The sequence below is a fragment of the Triticum urartu genome, chromosome 3A (assembly GCF_056163025.1).
Source record: "Triticum urartu cultivar PI428250 chromosome 3A, HENAU_Tu73, whole genome shotgun sequence".
Taxonomy (NCBI): domain Eukaryota; kingdom Viridiplantae; phylum Streptophyta; class Magnoliopsida; order Poales; family Poaceae; genus Triticum; species Triticum urartu.
The window spans coordinates 619,465,497-619,484,442 of record NC_141875.1 but is presented as its reverse complement, the minus strand read 5'-3'; the positions used below and the strand labels follow the sequence as shown (position 1 = coordinate 619,484,442).

At 49.7% G+C, this 18,946-nt stretch overlaps 1 protein-coding gene across 1 annotated transcript; it reads right to left on the bottom strand.

The window, feature by feature from the left end:
- Nucleotides 1-13,021: 13,021 nt before the first annotated feature.
- Nucleotides 13,022-14,798, bottom strand: LOC147980834 (uncharacterized). Its single transcript, XM_087516970.1, has 5 exons — nt 14,771-14,798; nt 14,295-14,680; nt 13,510-13,624; nt 13,143-13,428; nt 13,022-13,052 (listed from the first exon to the last, which is right to left on the bottom strand). Exons 1-5 carry the CDS (start codon nt 14,796-14,798, stop codon nt 13,022-13,024), a joined length of 846 nt encoding a protein of 281 aa, XP_087373096.1.
- Nucleotides 14,799-18,946: the final 4,148 nt, after the last annotated feature.

Genomic DNA, 18,946 nt, shown 5'->3' with positions numbered 1-18,946 from the left:
TCCAAGAAACATTGACAAACTGGTTATGGCAGGATTTGCAAAATGGTTCAAGAACCATGTAAGCTTTCAAAGTGCACTGTCAGTTTTTTTAATATATTGAGTACATAAGATGATCAGCTTGTCTATTTTCTAACCATAGGTTAAGAAGATGCGGGAGGATGGGCAGGCAGTTGATGATGCCCTTTACTCACTAGCAATGGGTCCTGATACTCGGGTAAGACATTATGAATCTTGCGTTGTTGGAGATGTGCGCTACAACACCCTTGCACGAGACGAAGGCAGGAAGACACAAAACAGTGCCATCATGAGCACGGATACGTATGACAAAGAGACAACTAAAATGTATGCTAACATAACAGACATTGTTCAATTGTAGTATATCTCCAGTTTCGAGGATCATCGGTGTGTGGTTCTGTTGTGCTGTCGTTGGTATAACCTATTTTCCAGGATCGCAAAACCCAGAGCTGATGATTATTTCAAATCCATCAATGTCAAGGCGGCGTACCAGACCAACGAGCCTTTTATTTTGGCAAATCAAGCAACACAGATATTTTTCTTGGAAGACACATTTGCACGTAGCGATGACTGGAGAGTATTGCAAAGGTTTGAGCAGAGGAATTCGTTTAGTGAAGTTGCACAACAAGATGGTGCTTACACTGCTCCTGATGTACAAGATAACACAGATGTTCCTAATATCTTTGAGAACCATCACGACAATGACGCCGTCGAAAAGATTTCCTGTCGTGCTGTGGACATACAAGAGTTGATCAAGAAGAAGCCAACGTTCAAGGACGTTGAGGACGGAGAAGAAGATGACACCGTGGGGAATTATGATTCAGACTGATACACATGGCGAAGATGTTGACGCTGCTACTTCGCATGATGATTACATTGCTTTTGTCATATTTACCTGTCAGAAGATGTTTTTTATCTACTATGTGAAATTGTGTTTGCTATGACAACTGAAACCTGATGAACATGTTGTTTAGTATTTTGCTGTGAGAACATCACTTGTTATGTATGCTGATTTGTGTTTGGTGATTGTATGAAAACTAAAACATGATGACATTGTTTTTTAGTTGTACTCATATTTGGCTGTGAAACTTGAATTTGATGACATAGTTTGCTGTTGGACTGCAATTTGCTCGACGTCTTCGAATGAGAACAAATCTGACCCGATAGGGCCTCTGCTATTTATTTATTTATATGAGCAAAAGGGGATACCCCCTAATTTCCGTTAATAGAAATCATTAGATGTTCACAACACTACGCCCAGCTTGCTACACAGGTTTCATTCGTTACTAGTTTCAGCAAAGTGCTCATGTTGTAGCCACTGAATACATCACGAGTGCTACATACACTGCAAATAAAGAGACAATCATCCTACAGAGCACATCGATTTTGCCCATTATCTTCACAAGCTCTTTCATCTCCTCATTGCTGTCAAGGCCGTTCAGCAGCTGTTGCTTAGCCATGATCAGAGGAACTGCATCTTTAACCTTCTGCTCTGCATCTTCCTCTTCTGCCGTTCCTTCAATTACTTGTCCAACACCCCAACCTGCTGGTATTGGGATTCCTCGGCTAACCAAATAATCAGCATAGTTGCATTCCCCCGCATCAGCAACTTTCCAGAAATACAAATCACACGAATCTTCCCTTTTCTGCACGAATCAAATTGGTAGATCATCAACCAAACTATTAAAAATATCAGCAACTGAAAGCAGCAGAACAACACTTAAACATATTATTACCCCATGATTCGGGCATTTGTAGAAGACTCGGCCAGGGTTGCGGATTGTGGTTGAGACGCGATGGATGACTCTGCATGATTTGCAGCAGTGGCACCACACCAACGGCAGCGGGTTGCGATGAGCAATCGGCTGCGGTGCGCGTGCCGGCAAGGGTGTGATGAGACCCACAAGCGATGGTACGGGTGGCGACTTGGCGCATATCTGGTTGTTGCCTACTGAAGAGTAGGTGGACAAGCAGCCAGCGGACATGGTTGCTCCGGCCAGAGCTTCTGATGCTAGGCAGAGTAAGTAGAGAAGAGGAGAAGCGAACGTTGAATATGTCAGTTTCATTACTTGCAGAGTAGCATAGCACCATATATAGTCATAGTCTAGGTTTGGATTCGAACCAGCTACAGGAGCACGTCTTTCTTTTTTCTAAAACTCGGCAAAGTCTCTTTACTGGTACACTAGCTTGTTCTGTACACCTTCCCAAGTCTTTGATTTTCTTTCCCTTTTTTTGCTAGGAAGGAAGGAGGACAAAATTGAGAGTTCCTGGGACTCGAACCCAAGACCTCTTGGTTGAAAACCAAGGGTGCTAGTCACTTATGTGGCGAACGTTCCCTGTGAGGAGGACGGCAGACGAATGCATTTTCCTCACAGTTTTCTTCCTATATATAAAAAAGTATGCTACTTGGTGTCCGCTTAGTCAACAAACGATTGTGCCAACCTTGACCATTGGATTGACATTGAACATCTATCGCATTTCTTCAGTCTCTTCTTCCTCGAGCCGCCAAAGCCAAACCAGCGCCGGCGGGACCGCCTGCTCCCGCCTCCCACGGCTGGCTGTGATCTTCCCCGGCTCCTGTTCGTTCCCGTCCGAGGCCTCACCATCGTCCTCCGCCTTGGTTCGCTCGCAGCGGCGCCGCCCTCTGGTGTTGTCAACATGGTCAACAACCGAGAGGAATAAGGAGATGACTGTACATGGTGAGGATGACAGTAGGGACCCAGCAGCGCCCGCAGTAATTTTGTTTCTTCGGGACGGAGAAGGGTATCAACTGGGTTGTGCGGGACCCGTGGCCCATCTAGCCCAGGCTTTTATTTCATATGTTTAGCACATGACCAGCCCAGTTTGTTTTTTCCTTTCTGAAAATGGCTAGCCAGCTATTTTTTTTTTTTGCAGAATAACCAACGTAGGCCTACTTGCTTTTCTACGCCCTGCTGGGCCGGAAATCTTTCAAGACGAGGAGGGATGCATTTTGCCCAGAAAATGGGCTATAAGTAATAAGAAATGGGCTATAAGTAATAATAAATGGGCTATAAAATGAAAAAATACAGCAAACAGGCAATTAGTTCCAAAATACTATTTTCTTTTGGATTTTCATATTTTAAATTTCATTGTTTTTGTGCGGGTAAAATTTCATTGAATTTAAATTAAGGTATATTTAGATTTAAAATTAATTTGAATCTGGCTAGAAATTTCGGGCTGTATGCTGTTTGGGACAGATTTGGAGGCTGACTTGTGGGTCTACTAGGTTGACGTGTACTTTGGCTTTGTCAACATAGTCCGCAAATGATTCTAGCAGCAGTGACCGTTGGATGTTAATCCAACGGCCGTGCTGCTTCTTCAATATCTGATCTTCTTGCTCCAGCCGCCCAAACCAGCTCCGGTGGGACTGCCTGCTCCTGCCTCCCGTGGCCGGCTATGCTGCCGCACAGGCCGCACCGCCCCACCCTACTTCATTGTTGGCCAGGCCATTCCTCTACTCACCCACACCTCCTGTTATTTTCCGGCGACGGCAGCCGGACCAGTAAACCCTCGTACTCCCCACCGCGTGGGCAACCATTGCCAAGTCTTCCCAGGCTCCGTGTCGTTCCCTTCCTAGGCCTCGTCGTCGTCCACCGCCATGGTGCTCTCGGCGCAGCCTGGTCAACTTGGTCAATGAACGACATCAATCGGCCGTGGACTGTACGCGCAAAATAATGATTCGTCCACCTGACAGCTGGGACCCACCGGAAGGGCCTTTGTATTTCGCGAAGAAAATGTTCCCCCCGCTGACATGTCGGACCCACCAGCTATATCTTCGCACGCAAGGAAGTGCCTCCTTATTACGCACAAAAAATGAATACCCCCCTGCTAGCTGGGACCCACCATAGTGGGAGGATGACTTGTGGGCCAACTAAGTTGACAGGGACGGAGGGCTTTGTCAACTTAGTCAATATGAACGATTCTAGCTCCAGTGACCGTACGATGTCCATCCAACGGCCGTAGTGCTTCTTCAACCTCTGGTCTTCTTGCTCCAGCTGCCCAAAGCAGCGCCGGTCGTGCCGCATGCTCCTGCCTCCCGTGGTCGGCTGTGCTGCCGCGGAGGCCTCACCGCCCCTGACTATTCCCACCGCTGGTCAGGACCTGCGGCGACGGCAGCCTCACACCGCAGCCGAACCAGTGAACCCTCGTACTCCTCTCCGCACGGGCTTCCACTGCCGCGTCTTCCCCGGCTCCGCGTCGTCCCCTTCCTAGGCCTCGCCGTCGTCCATCGCCGTGGTGCTCTCCATGCGGCGTGGTCAACGTGGTCAAGGAACGACTTCCATCGGAAGAGTACAGTACGTGGAGAGGCTGACAGCTGGGTCCACGGCCACAGCCCAGTTTTTTTGTGATTTGCCAAGTAAGTCGCTTTGTCAGGCCTGTTGGGCTGCAAATCTTTCAAGACGAGGAGAGTTTTCATTCGGCTGGCCGAGAAAATGGCCCATCAGTAATGAGAAATGGGTTGTACATTTTTAAAACACATCAAACCGGCAATTAGTTTCAAATATCTTTTTTTTTCATTTCAAGATTTTAAATTACATTAATTTTTATGCATGGAGAATTTGTTGGATTTTATATTGATATACATTTATTTTTAAAATCAGTTTGAATGTGAGTCAAAATTTCAGGATTAAAAACAGTTCGGACCGCACCGAAATATGCAAAATTTCGTATAATTTTTTAACCGTGGCCACAATATGGGCTGTAATGCTAACAAAAAGAATATGGGCTCCAAAAAAACATTAAGAATTAGCAAATGGGCTGAAAATTATTAGAAATAATGGCAGATGGGTTGTATGCTGTTTTCCACAGATTTGAGGCATTCCTAAAAAAAAGGTTGACGCACAAGCAGTGACTGTTGGATGTTCATCCAACGACCGTCGTGCTTCTTCAATCTCTGCTCTTCCTGCTCCAGCCGCTCAAACAAGCGCCGGCGGGACTGCCTGCTCCCTCCTCCCGCGGCCGACTATTCTGCCGCGCAGGCCTCACCGCCCCACCCTACTCCCATCGCTGGCCTAGCCATCCCTCTACTCACCCACACCTATTGTTATTCTCCGGCGACGGCAGACGAACCAGTAAACCCTCGTACAGTCGTACTCCCCTCCGCATGGGAAACAACTGTCGAGTCTTCCCTGCCTCTGCATCGTTCCCTTCCTAGGCCTCGCCGTCATCCATCGCCCTGGTGCTCTCGGCGCGGCCTGGTCAACATGGTCAACGACCGACATGCATCTGAAGTGGACTGTATGTGGAGAGGCCCACAGCTGGGTCCACGGCCGCATGCAAGGAAATGCCTCCTTATTACGCGCAAAATAATGATTCCTCCACCTGACATCAGGGACCCACCGAAAGGGCCTCTGTATTTCACAAAAAAATGTTACCGCCGCTGACAGCTCGGACCCACCAGCTATATCTTCGCACGCAAGGAAGTGCCTCCTTATTACGCACAAAAAAATGAATACTCCCCCTGTTAGCTGGGACCCAGTATAGTGGCAGGCTGACTTGTGGGCCTACTAAGTTGATGGGGACGGAGGGCTTTGTCAACTTAGTCAATATGCACGATTCTAGCTCCAGTGACCATACGATGTCCATCCAACGGCCGTAGTGCTTCTTCAACCTCTAGTCTTCTTGCTCCAGCCGCCCAAACCAGCGCCGGTCATGCCTCGTGCTCCTGCCGCCCATGGATGGCTGCGATGCGGCGGAGGCCTCACCGCCCCCTACTACTCCCACCGCTAGCTAGGCCATCCCTCTACTCACCCACACCCCTTGTTACTCTGCGACGACGGCAGCCTCACACCACAGCGAACCAGTGAACCCTCGTACTCCTCTACACGTGGGCATCCACTGCCGCGTCTTCCCCGGATCCGCGTCGTCCCCTTCCTAGGCGTCACCGTCGTCCACCACCCTGGTGCTCTCAGCACGGCGTGGTCAACGTGGTCAAGGAACGGCTTTCATCGGACGTGGACTGTACGTGGAGAGGCTGACAGCTGGGTCCACGACCGCAGCAAGGAAGTGCCTCCTTATTACGTGCAAAATAATTATTCCTCCACCTGACAGCGGTGACCCACCGGACGGGCCATCGTATTTTACGGAAAAAAAACGATTGCCCCTGACTGCTGGGACCCACCAGCTACATCTTTGCACGCAGGGAAGTGCCTGATAGTCAGGACCCATCTGGTCGAAGCGTACGTAGCGTTGTCATTCTGGTCGTGAACGTGTATGTACGTATATACTGGTCGATGTAGAGGCGCGCACGTGTCGTAGTAGAGGCGCGCACGTAGCATGTACACGTACGTACAGCGGCCAGGGTGCAAGAAAGAAAATACGGCCACGTATGTGTACCTACAAGCGGGGTCTCGAACGCCGACTCGCGCATATGTACGGCCAGGGCTCGTGTATATGGCTGGGTCGGAACGGAGAAACAGCATCGTCGTCATGTTCATGGGCAGGCAACGGAATGCGTCGTGTTCATGGGGAGGCAACGGAATGCATCGTGTTCATCGGGATGGCTTGGATGGAACAGGCGATGGAAACGAGGCCTGGCGTACCGCAGAACGGAGGAAACGGCCTTGTGTTCGACCGGCCACGTTTGAAACGGGATCCTGCTCATCGAGAGGGGTCTGGCGTACCGCAAAACGGAGGAAACGGACGTCCTACGGTCGAAACGGGGGACCTGTTGATCGGGAGGGATGTAGTGTACCGCAAAACGGACGAAACGGACCTCCTATGGTCGAAACAAGGGTCCTGTTCATCGGGAGGGGTGTGGCGTACCGCAAAACGAGACTCCACGGGATACTGTTCATCTCCACCGTCGACCTCCTCCAGCCTCCACGGGCTACCGTCGACCTCCTCCAGCCTCCACGGGCTCCTGTTCATCCAACCTCCACCGCGCGCTACTCCACCGGCTACTGTTCAACCACCCCTCCACCGTCTACTGTTCATCCAGCCCTCCACACCATGGGGTCCTGTTCAACCACCCCTCCACGGGCACCCCTCCACGGGCACCCCTCCACCGTCTATTGTTCATCTAGCCCTCCACACCACGGGGTCCTGTTCATCCACCCCTCCACGGGCACCCTTCCATCGTCTATTGTTCATCCAGCCCTCCACCACATCAAGGGGTCATGTTCATCCAGAGGCAATGCCACCGCTCACTATTCATCCAAACCCCCCTCGCAACGCTCACTGTTCATCCCAGAGGCAGCATCGATCGGCTTCAGTTAGCAGCAGTAGCGAAGGAATCGCTCGATCGGGTTCAGTTAACAGCCATTGATCCATCGCTCGGGTCCAGTAACGCGTAGCCTCCAGTGCAATCGCTCGGGTTCAGTTAGAGCCCAACGCCTCGCTCGGGTTCAGTTAGAGCCAACGCCTCGCACACATGCGCGTACGTGTACGAGAGAAACGCGCATTGCTTGGCCCCTGACCTCCCACCGTAACCGGGAACTCCCCGAAATTTTCCACGCCCTCGCTTCTACCACGGTTTTTTCTGTCATGGATGGCCCAAAGAATGTCATGCAGCTGCGTCTCCGGCCCACCCAGGACGAAAAGCCCATTTTCTGTCATGATTTTTTTTCATAGAAGTAGGAGCCCACCACATCTATGATGATACCGGGTTTTGTCACAATTATCGTCATAGAAGTGTCATATGTATGACAGGAAAAAAATTCGTTCGGCCCAAAATGTCACGGATGTGTCTTTTTTTGTAGTGGAAGAAGCGCTCATCCAGTTCCTCCGTGAGAATTGGGACATCTTTGCATGGAAACCTTCTGACATGCCGGGTGTTCCCAGGGGGCTGGCTGAGCACCGTTTGCGAGTCGACCCAAAAGTGAAACCAGTCAAGGAACATCTTCGACGGTTCGCCGTACAGAAGAGAAAAGCAATTGGTGAAGAAGTGGCTCGGCTCCTGGCAGCTAAGTTTATCCGAGAGATTTACCACTCCGAGTGGCTTGCCAATGTTGGCATGGTCCCCAAGAAGGACAACTCACTTCGCATGTGCATTGACTTCAAGCATATCAATCGGGCCTGCCCGAAAGATCATTTTCCTCTCCCCCGCATCGACCAAATAGTCGACTCGACTGCGGGGTGTGAGCGCTTGTCCTTTCTGGACACCTATTCTGGGTATCATCAGATCCGACTGTATGGACCCGATGAGATTAAAACGGCTTTCATCACTCCATTCGGGTGCTTCTGTTATGTCACCATGCCATTCGGCCTGAAGAACGCTGGAGCCACATTCATGAGGATGATTCAGAAGTGCTTGCTTACTCAAATCAGTCGGAATGTGGAAACGTACATGGATGACATTGTGGTCAAGTCACGTAAGGGTTCCGACCTGTTGGCTGACCTTGCTGAAACTTTTGCCAACCTCAGAAGGTATGATATCAAACTTAATCCATCAAAGTGCACATTCGGAGTTCCTGGCGGAAAATTACTCAGTTTCCTCATTTCCGAACAAGGGATCGACGCTAACCCAGAGAAAGTTGGTGCTATACTCCGGATGAAACGCCCTGTGCGTGTGCACGATGTCCAGAAGCTTACTGGTTGTTTGGCCGCCTTAAGTCGATTCATTTATCGCCTCGTTGAAAAGGCATTGCCTCTTTACCGACTGATGAAGAAGTCTGATAAGTTCGAGTGGACTCCCGAAGCTGATGCAGCGTTTGAAGAGCTCAAAGCCCTGCTTTCCACCCAGCCGGTGCTTGTTGCCCCAATCAGCAAAGAGCCTTTACTGCTTTACATTGCAGCCACTGGACAAGTTGTCAGTACCGTACTTACGGTCGAGCGGGAAGAAGAAGGAAAACTTATAAAGTTCAGCGCCCAGTATATTATGTTTCTGAAGTTCTGACTCCATCCAAGCAAAGATATCCACATTATCAGAAGCTTGTCTATGGGATTTATATGACCACGAAGAAGGTTGCACACTATTTCTCTGACCACTCCATTACAGTCGTAAGTGACGCTCCATTATCAGAGATTTTGAACAACAGAGATGCAACTGGTCGAGTGGCAAAGTGGGCGATTGAAGTTCTTCCCTTGGATATCAAGTTTGAGGCAAAGAAAGCTATCAAGTCCCAAGCCGAGTGGATCGAACAGCAGTTGCCGACTCAAGTCCACTCGGAGCACTGGACCATGTTCTTCGATGGCTCCAAGATGTTGAATGGTTCCGGTGCTGGGGTGGTACTGGTATCCCCCCGACGAGACAAGCTCGGATATGTTCTCCAGATTCACTTTGATTCTTCCAATAACGAAGCTGAATATGAAGCACTCTTATATGGGTTACGTATGGCCATTTCACTCGGCGTCCGTCGCCTCATGGTCTACGGCGACTTAGATTTGGTAGTCAATCAAGTGATGAAGGAGTGGGACGTCAGAAGCCCAGCTATGACTGGTTACTGTAATGCAGTGAGGAACTTGGAAAAGAAGTTTGAAGGGTTAGAGCTCCATCATATACCCCGACTGAAAAATCAAGCAGCCGATGATTTGGAAAAGATAGGTTCCAAGAGGGAAGCCATTCCCAGCAATGTGTTTTTGGAACATATTCATACACCTTCAGTTCAAGAAGATCCTTTCATTGAAGAGCCCCCGCAGCCTAAAAGTGCCACAGATCCGACTGAAGTCGAAGTCCCAGCTGTGGTCGACTTGATCATGGAGGTTTTGTTCATAACTCCCGACTGGACAGTGCCATACATTGCATATATCCTTAGGAAATAACTCCCAGAGGATGAAGAGGAGGCCCGACAGATCGCCCGTCGATCCAAAGCCTTTACTAACAGGTCAACTGTTCAGAGAAAGTGTGACTGGAGTCAGCCAGAAATGCATAACACTAGAAGAAGGTCGTGTGATCCTCAACGACAACCACTCGAGGACCTGTGGCCACCATGCATCCTCTCGGACCATCGTGGCCAAGGCATACCGAGCTGGATTTTATTGGCCACGAGAAAATGAAATGGCGAAAGGTATAGTCGACAAATGTGAAGGCTGACAGTTTTACTCCAACATGTCCCACAAGCCTGCATCAGCCCTGAAGACCATTCCACTCGTCTGGCCTTTTGTTGTTTGGGGGTTAGATATGGTTGGGCCCCTGAGGACTGGTAGGAGCGGCTTCACTCATGTGCTTCTAGCAGTCGACAAGTTTACCAAATGGATTAAAGCCAAGCCTATCAAGAATCTTGAAACAAGTACTACCGTCAGCTTCATTAGAGAGTTGACATTCAGATATGGGGTTCCGCACAGCATCATCATTGACAACGGGTCGAACTTCGATTCTGATGAGTTCAGAGCCTTTTGTGCTTCCCAAGGCACTCGAGTCGACTATGCTTCAGTCGCCCACCCCCAGTCGAATGGACAAGTAGAAAGAGCAAATGGCTTGATTCTCAAAGGACTAAAACCTCGATTGATGCGTGATCTCAAGCATGCAGCAGGCGCCTGGGTTAATGAACTTCCATCAGTTCTTTGGGGATCGAGGACAACTCCCAATCAGTCGACTGGCCGAACTCCATTCTTCTTGGTTTATGGAGCTGAAGCTGTTCTGCCGAGTGACTTGCTTCACAACGCACCCCGAGTCGAGCTTTTCTCTGAAGATAAAGTAGAGCAGGCCCGACAAGACGCAGTTGATCTCCTAGAAGAGGAAAAAGAGATGGCTTTAATCCGGTCGACCATTTATCAGCAAGACTTGCGCCAATTCCACGCCAGAAACGTCAGTGATCGGGCGTTTCAAGAGGGAGACTTGGTACTTCGAGTGGATCAGCAGAAACCACACAAGCTCGCCCCTGCTTGGGAAGGTCCCTTCATCGTCACCAGAGTGCTTCACAATGGCGCGTATCATCTTTACAATGTCGAACATCAGAAAGACAAGCCACGTGCTTGGAATGCGGAGCTACTCCACCCCTTTTATACTTAAGCGCTCATTTTGTTGAGTTGTAATAAGAAATACCTTTGTAGTTTCTTTATTAGAGACAAGAGTTTTACAGTCTTCTAAGAATGATTGTCATTGCTTATACTTGTGTCTGAAATCCCCCAGTGGGTGACTTTGCCGCGAATCCGTTTCGCCTAAATTTATAAAATCCTACCGAGTGGTGAGCAGGCCTCTCACTCGGAGGCTTAGCTGCGAATGCGTTTTGCCGAAGTTTATAAAATCCTACCGAGTGGTGAGCACGCCTCTCACTCGGGGGCTTAGCTGCGAATCCGTTTCGCCTAAGTTTATAAAATCCAACCGAGTGGTGAGCAAGCCTCTCACTCGGGGGCTTAGCTGCAATCCAGTACTCGCCTAAGTTTAAAAAAATCCTACTAGGTGGTGAGCAACCCTCCCACTCGGGGGCTTAGCTGCAGTCCAGTACTCGCCTAAGTTTTTAAAAAAATCCTACCGAGTGGTGAGCAAGCCTCTCACTCGAGGGCTTAGCTGCAGTCCAGTACTCGCCTAAGTTTGTAAAATCCTACCGAGTGGTGAGAAAGCCTCTCACTCAGGGGCTTAGCTGCAGTCCAGTAGTTGCCTAAGTTTGTAAAATCCTACCGAGTGGTGAGCAACCCTCCCACTCGGGGGCTTAGCTGCAGTCCAGTACTCGCCTAAGTTTGTAAAATCCTACCGAGTGGTGAGCAAGCCTCTCACTCGGGGGCTTAGCTGCAGTCCAGTACTCGCCTAAGTTTGTAAAATCCTACCGAGTGGAGAGCAACCCTCTCACTCGGGGGCTTAGCTGCAGTCCAATACTCGCCTAACTTTGTAAAATCCTACCGAGTGGAGAGCAACCCTCCCACTCGGGGGCTTAGCTGCAGTCCAGTACTTGCCTAAGTTTGTAAAATCCTACCGAGTGGAAAGCAACCCTCCCACTCGGGGGCTTAGCTGCAGTCCAGTACTCGCCTAAGTTCAAAACACATCCCTATCTGCAAGGACAACGAGGTGCAGGTCGACGGCAACCTTCTCCTTCGGAGCTGTGCCACAAGTACAACGTGCGCTCCATCCCGATCCACAAGGACGACGAGGGGCAGGTCGACTGCAACCTTCTCCTTCGGAGCTGCGCCACAAGTACAACGTGCGCTCCATCCCGATCCGCAAGGATGACGAGGTGCAGGTCGACTGCAACGTCCTCCTTCAGAGCTGCGCCACAAGTACAACGTGCGCTCCATCCCGATCCGCAAGGACGACGAGGTGCAGGTCGACTCCAAGCTCCTCCTTCGGAGCTGCGCCACAAGTACAACGTGCGCTCCATCCCAATCCGCAAGGACGACGAGGTGCAGGTCGACTGCAACCTTCTCCTTCGGAGCTGCGCCACAAGTACAACATGCGCTCCATCCCGATCCGCAAGGATGACGAAGTGCAGGTCGACTGGAAACTCCTCCCCAGAGCTGCATCTCAAGTACAAAAATGTTTCGAGTGAAGAATAAATTCCACTCGAGGGCAAGCACAAGCATATTCGGAGATAAACCAAATCCAGATAAATCCTAAGGTTCCGACCACGGATTAAAGTACTCGGGCATCAAGCCCGAAGGAGTTTAACGGTTACAAAAATCACTCGGCATCCCGAGGCAAATTTAAGGTGGAGCATAAAAGTTTGTTCACTCCGCGGGAGGAGGGCTGGCAGGCTCGACAAATTCGTCCAGGTCAATTCCGTCGGCAATCCGAGTGGCGGCAGCAATGAAGGTCTCCATGAAGGATTGGAAGTCATGCTTCTTGGTGTTGGCAACCTTGATCGCTGCCAGCTTCTCTTCTCGCGCTTCCTTGCAGTGGACACGAACCAAAGACAGAGCCACATCAACGCTGCACCAGGCAAAAGACTTCTTCCATTCTTGCACCCAACCGGGAATCTCATTAAGTTGAGTCATCAGAGACTCGTGGTCATTCTGGAGCGTTGCCCCTGGGTAGAGTGTTGTGTCGATCTACGACATTGTGACCTTCAGTCGAGCAAGATAATCAACAACACCAGCAACACGAGATTCCAATCGGAGTACATTCATGGCAGCCTCGTCCTTCACCGTAGAATGGATGGGGTCCAAGCTTGTCTCAATTCGCCCAGTCTCTTCCTCGAAGTTCCGGCAAAATTTTGAGCATACAGTTCAAAAGTGGGTCAGTGATTGAATGTCGAGTCGACAGTAACGAGTCAGTCGGGTCGAAGAGAATACCTTTAAGCATGACGAACAGCTTCTTGGCAAGACCTCCCAGATAATTCTCCAGGTCGTCCCTCCTGCGAGAAATTCCTTCCATCTTCTTGTTCAGATTGTTCTTGTCCTTCTTCAGGCGAGCCGCTTCCTTATTGGCTTCATCAAGGGCAGTTTTCATCCTGGTGTTTTCTTCCTCCAGTTCACCGATTGAAGCTAGCTTCTGTTCGGCGAGTGCAGTCTTCTCGTCAGCTGCATTCTGGGCGGCCGCAAGATCATGGTCCTTTTTCGCCAAAGCTTGATTCATTTTCTCTGAAGGAAACAACGCTCGGTTCAGAAAAAGTAAAATAGAATCTGGTACAAAGACAAATCAGTCGACAAGTTTTCTCTTACCAGCAGCTTCATCCTTGGCCTTCTGCTGATTTGTCTTGGCCAGTTCCAGATCTTGGTTGAGCTGAATCTGTTTCTTCTCCAATTCAGCAAAACGAACTCCGAGTTCACAAGATTTCTTCAACCAAAGAGCAAGTCATTTGACAGATGAAAAGATTGGTTATTTCGGAGAGTAAAGCGTTAAAGTCAACAAATTCTAAGACTACTGCCGAATCGAACATCCAACAGTAGTCTCGGGGACTACACCCAGTGGGTGCACTTAGCATGCCCCACTGGTCCAGTTTACACTTGACATGGTCTATCCAGCACGATTGGAAAAAAAGTTTACACTCGACATGGTCAATCCAGCACGAGTGCAAAAAAAAGAGAGAGAAGAAAGTTTTCAGACCATAGTCGACTGCCAGCAGTCGACCACAGTCTCGGGGACTACACCCAGTGGGTGCACTTAGCGTGCCCCCACTTTTTCAAGTTCCACTCGACATGGTCCGACCAAACCGAGTGAGGAAATTCAAATTCTAAGACTACAATCGACTGCCCGCAGTCCACTATAGTCTCGGGGACTACACCCAGTGGGTGCACTCAGCGTGCCCCCACTAGTTCAAAGATCCAGCCGACACAACCTAGTCGACTCAAGATACAAATTTGTTCAGTGGCAAGTTAAAACACCCAGTGGGTGTACGGATACGAAACACAGACAGATGCAAAGATTCCTCAAGGAAATATTTTCAGATAGCATATCCTAACAGAACAAGCAACAAGCCGAAAGAGCTAGTCGACAATCTGCTAACCTGGACGTTGCTCTGAAGTGCGGAGCTGGCGTCATAGGCGGCCTGGCTGGCTTCCCGGACCGTCTTCATCTGCTCCATCATGATGCTCGCCTGGCGTATGGCTTCTCTGGCAGCACCCACCTGGTCCTCTGGGACGTGATGTGTGGCAAAAAGTGAAGGTGGATCGGCTGAAGCCTGCGCGGCTGATGCAGAAGGCTGAGTACTCGACAGTGGGGTAGCAAAGGTGACAGAGGTCCGATTGGCATCACCAGCCTCTTGGACCACCGGTTCCGCCACCGGCGTTGACTGAGGCGTCTTGCTAGTAGACATTTTCTTGCTTCTCCTTCCCAAGGGTCTCGGTAGCTCGTCTTCTTCGTTGTCTGGGAGGTCAATGAAGTTGGGAGGAGCTGCAGAAAGATCAGTCGCCAAAAATTCATCCTCGTTGGTTATACCGCAGTTCAATCGACAAAACAAAGACAAGACCATGAAGGTTATACTCGGGTTGGAGGTTACCGCATCTTCCATGTCCTCATCCTCGTTTTTGTAAGCACAGGTCCCAGAGGTTGCAGCACTGCCAGTTTCAAGATTCATTCGGTCAAACTAAAGAAAGATAGACAACACAAAACTTCAGATAAAATGAAGACAGGACACTCACACAGAGGCAACAGGGATGTTGATTTTGATTCTGGGCAGCGCTTTCCGGGTCTTCTGCACAACAACCTTGGACTGCTTCGGAGCCTTTTTAGTCGGCGCCGGAGACGACGTCCGAGGATGCTTGGACGACTGTATGGTCTGAACGGTTGCCTTGTCGCGGGCGCTTGCCGGATCGTGGGTGAGCTTGGACCGCCTTTCCCTGCGGGGAGGTGAGTCGACCTCTTCTTCATCACTCGGGTCATCGTTCTCCTCGTCCCCTTTGCCGTCAGAATGCCATTCGCCGCTTTCACCTCCGCTTGCCTCCCCTTCCAGGTCCTGCTCCTGCTCTCCGTTGGGCATCGAGTACGTCTCAGTAAGGGCCTAGAAGAAAACAAGCAGGACAAAATCAGTCGGTGGATCATAAACAATTGCATGGTAAATCAAGATAACACTCGGTAATTCAGAGTTGGACCTTGTCTGGTTCATAGGATTGGTCGAGTGGAGGGATTCTCCTGGCCCCTCTGGGGTTATCTTTGTTGCCAGTGATACCCCTCAACCACTTCTCCACCGTGTTCTCGTTGACTTCTTCTGGATGCACCCGAGTGGAATCTTCAATTCCCGAATACATCCACATAGGATGGTCACGGGCCTGAAGTGGCTGAATACGTCGTCTGAGGAAGACTTCCAGCAGATCCATACCGGTCACGCCCTCATGGATGAGGTAGACCACTCGCTCAACCAGCATCTTCACCTCCGCTTTCTCCCCCGGGGTCACTTTCAAGGCGGAGGACTTCTCCACGCGAGCCATGGAAAAGGGAGGAAGTCCAGTCGACTGTCCTGGAGTCGGCTGGTCTTTGTAGTAAAACCAGGTCAACTGCCACCCTCGGACTGACTCGGGAAGGATTATGGCTGGGAAAGAGCTCTTACGCCTCATTTGAATTCGAAGACCCCCACACATCTGAATTACTTTTGTCTTCTCGTCACTCGAATTGGCCTTTTTGACCGACTGGGAACGACACGTGAAAATGTGCTTGAAGAGGCCCCAGTGTGGTCGACAACCCAAGAAATTTTCGCATAGAGACACGAAAGCAGCAAGGTACACAATGGTGTTGGGGGAAAAGTGGTGAAGTTGCGCCCCAAAGAAGTTCAAGAAAGCTCAGAAAAAAGGGTGCAGAGGCAAAGAAAACGTGCGGTCAATGTGGGTGGCGAGGAGGACAAACTCACCCTCCTGTGGTCGAGGCTCAGTCTCATTCCCCGGGAGCCGCGCAGATCCGTGGGGAATCAGTCCCTCCTCCACCAGATAGTCGATGTCATCCTGGCGGATCGTCGACCGGATTCAGTCGCCCTGGATCCAGCCACATGGCAGACCGGACCTTGACGAGGATCCGCCCCGGCTAGTCTTCTTCCCCTTTGCCTTCGTCATTGTCTACTTCGCGCGCTCCAGGGCCTTCGTCTTCTCTTTCCCCATCGCAGCGAATAGAGCTCGAACGGAGTGGCGGCGCTGGAGCAGGAACGAACGCAGTGGGGAAAACTGAGAGGAAGGAACAATGAGGGCACATTGTTCAAAAAACCCTAGTCCGGCGCCTTATATGAGGTTGCTTCTGAGTGACTGACCTGTAGGCTCGGACGATCTTATCAAATCCTGCAACAGTCATGTGCGCGATACGTGGCGAAAAAGGTGGCGCGGAAATTGAAGCGACCCTGCCTTATCCAGCCCGATTACTGCGGCCTCCTCCACCCCGTGCACTTCCTAAAATTCGAACCCCGCAAGATCCGCGAATAGCAGAACAACCTGTCAGACGGAAGATCTTCTCCATATTAACACTCGAAGCTCTTTCAGCAAAAGTTCACTCGAAAAAACCAGGAATGGACCAAGGCGACTGAAAAACAAGTTGGTGTCATCATGCTGGTCCGTTGATCCAAACAAGACACATCCGAAGCGCGAAAAGTGGATCGGAAGTATTTCCAACTCCTTCTCCACTCAAACCCTAATCCATTCGGGGGCTAATGATGAAGCTATGTACCTAGTGTAGGGTCATAGTCCTGACCTAGATACCCTTCCCAAGGTCATCACCCTAAAACCAGAAGCATTCGAAGAGGAGTCACCATCCACTCGACCACAAAGCATTCCACTCGGAAGACTTGAAGTCACTCAACCATGGAGACCGTCACTCGACCGCCAGAAGACCTAAAGCCACTCTGCGCTGCAACGGTCGGACATTACATCATAGCTTTAATGGTCATTATGTCTCTTTATTACTAGCGTTACCAGTAACACCCCTCTCTTGATGTACCTTAAATCCCTTGTAACGTGGGCTGGCTGCGGTCCTGGCGCACTCTATATAAGCCACCCCCCTCCACATGCACAAGGGTTCGCATTCCTGTAAACACACATATGCATAATCTAGTCGACCGCCTCCGGGCTCCGAGGCGTAGGGTTGTTACTTCTTCTGAGCAGAGCCTGAACTCGTAAAACTAGTGTGTACAACTTTGCCATAGCTAGGATCTTGCCTCTCCATACTACCCCCCCCCCCCTATTCTACTGTCAGTCTTAGTACCACGACAGGCGGCGCCCCCTCCTAGTCCAATTCGGACCAGCCCATGGGGGGCGCGCGACCACCCCTTGGGTCCCTTCTCTCCTTTCCCGTAAGGCCCACTACTTCCCCCGACGAATTCCTGTAACTCTCCGGTACTCCGAAAAATACCTAAATCACTCGGAACCTTTCCGATGTCCGAATATAGCCTTCCAATATATTGATCTTTACCTCTCGACCATTTTGAGACTCCTCGTCATGTCAGTGATCTCATCCGGGACTCCAAACAAGCTTCGGTCATCAAATCACATAACTCATAACACAAATCGTCATCGAACGTTAAGCGTGCGGACCCTACGGGTTCGAGAACTATGTAGACATGACCGAGACACATCTCCGGTCAATAACCAATAGCGGAACCTGGATGCTCAAATTGGCTCCTACATATTCTACGAAGATCTTTATCATTCAAACCACATAACAACATACGTTGTTCCCTTTGTCATCGGTATGTTACATGCCCGAGAGTCGATCGTCGGTATCATCATACCTTATTCAATCTCGTTACCGGCAAGTCTCTTTACTCATTCTGTAATGCATCATCCCGCAACTAACTCATTATTCACATTGCTTCCAAGGCTCATAATGATGTGCATTACCGAGAGGGCCCAGAGATACCTCTCCGATACACGGAGTGACAAATCCTAATCTCGATCTATGCCAACCCAACAAACACCTTTGGAGACACCTGTAGAGCATCTTTATAATCACCCAGTTACGTTGTGATGTTTGATAGCACACAAGGTGTTCCTCCGGTATTCGGGAGTTGCATAATCTCATAGTCAGAGGAACATGTATAAGTCATGAAGAAAGCAATAGCAATAAAACTTAAACGATCGTTTTGCCAAGCTAACAGATGGGTCTTGTCCATCACATCATTCTCTAATGATGTGATCCTGTTCATCAAATGACAACACATGTCTATGGTCAGGAAACATAACCATCTTTGACAAACAAGCTAGTCAAGTAGAGGCATACTAGGGACACTTTGTTTTGTCTATGTATTCACACTTGTACTAAGTTTCCGGTTAATACAATTCTAGCATGGATAATAAACATTTATCATGAAATAAGGAAATAAATAATAACTTTATTATTGCCTCTAGGGCATATTTCCTTCACATGGTAACACAAGCAAATATAAGATCGAATGAGAAAAAGGCCATCGAAAAAGAGGGCGAATAAAACGGCAAATTTTTGTGAAGTGGGGGAGAGGAAAACGAGAGGCAAATGGCAAATAATGCAAATTGCAAGGAGATGAGATTTGTGATTAAGAACCTGGTAGATGTTGATGATGTCTCCCCGGTAACGGCGCCAGAGATTGGCACGTGGCCAGGAGACTATCTTGACATGATCCTCCCCGGTAATGGCGCCAGAAATTCCTTTTGATGCTTGCTTGAACTACGTCGGTATTTCCCGAAAGAGGTAGGGATGATGCAGCACAGC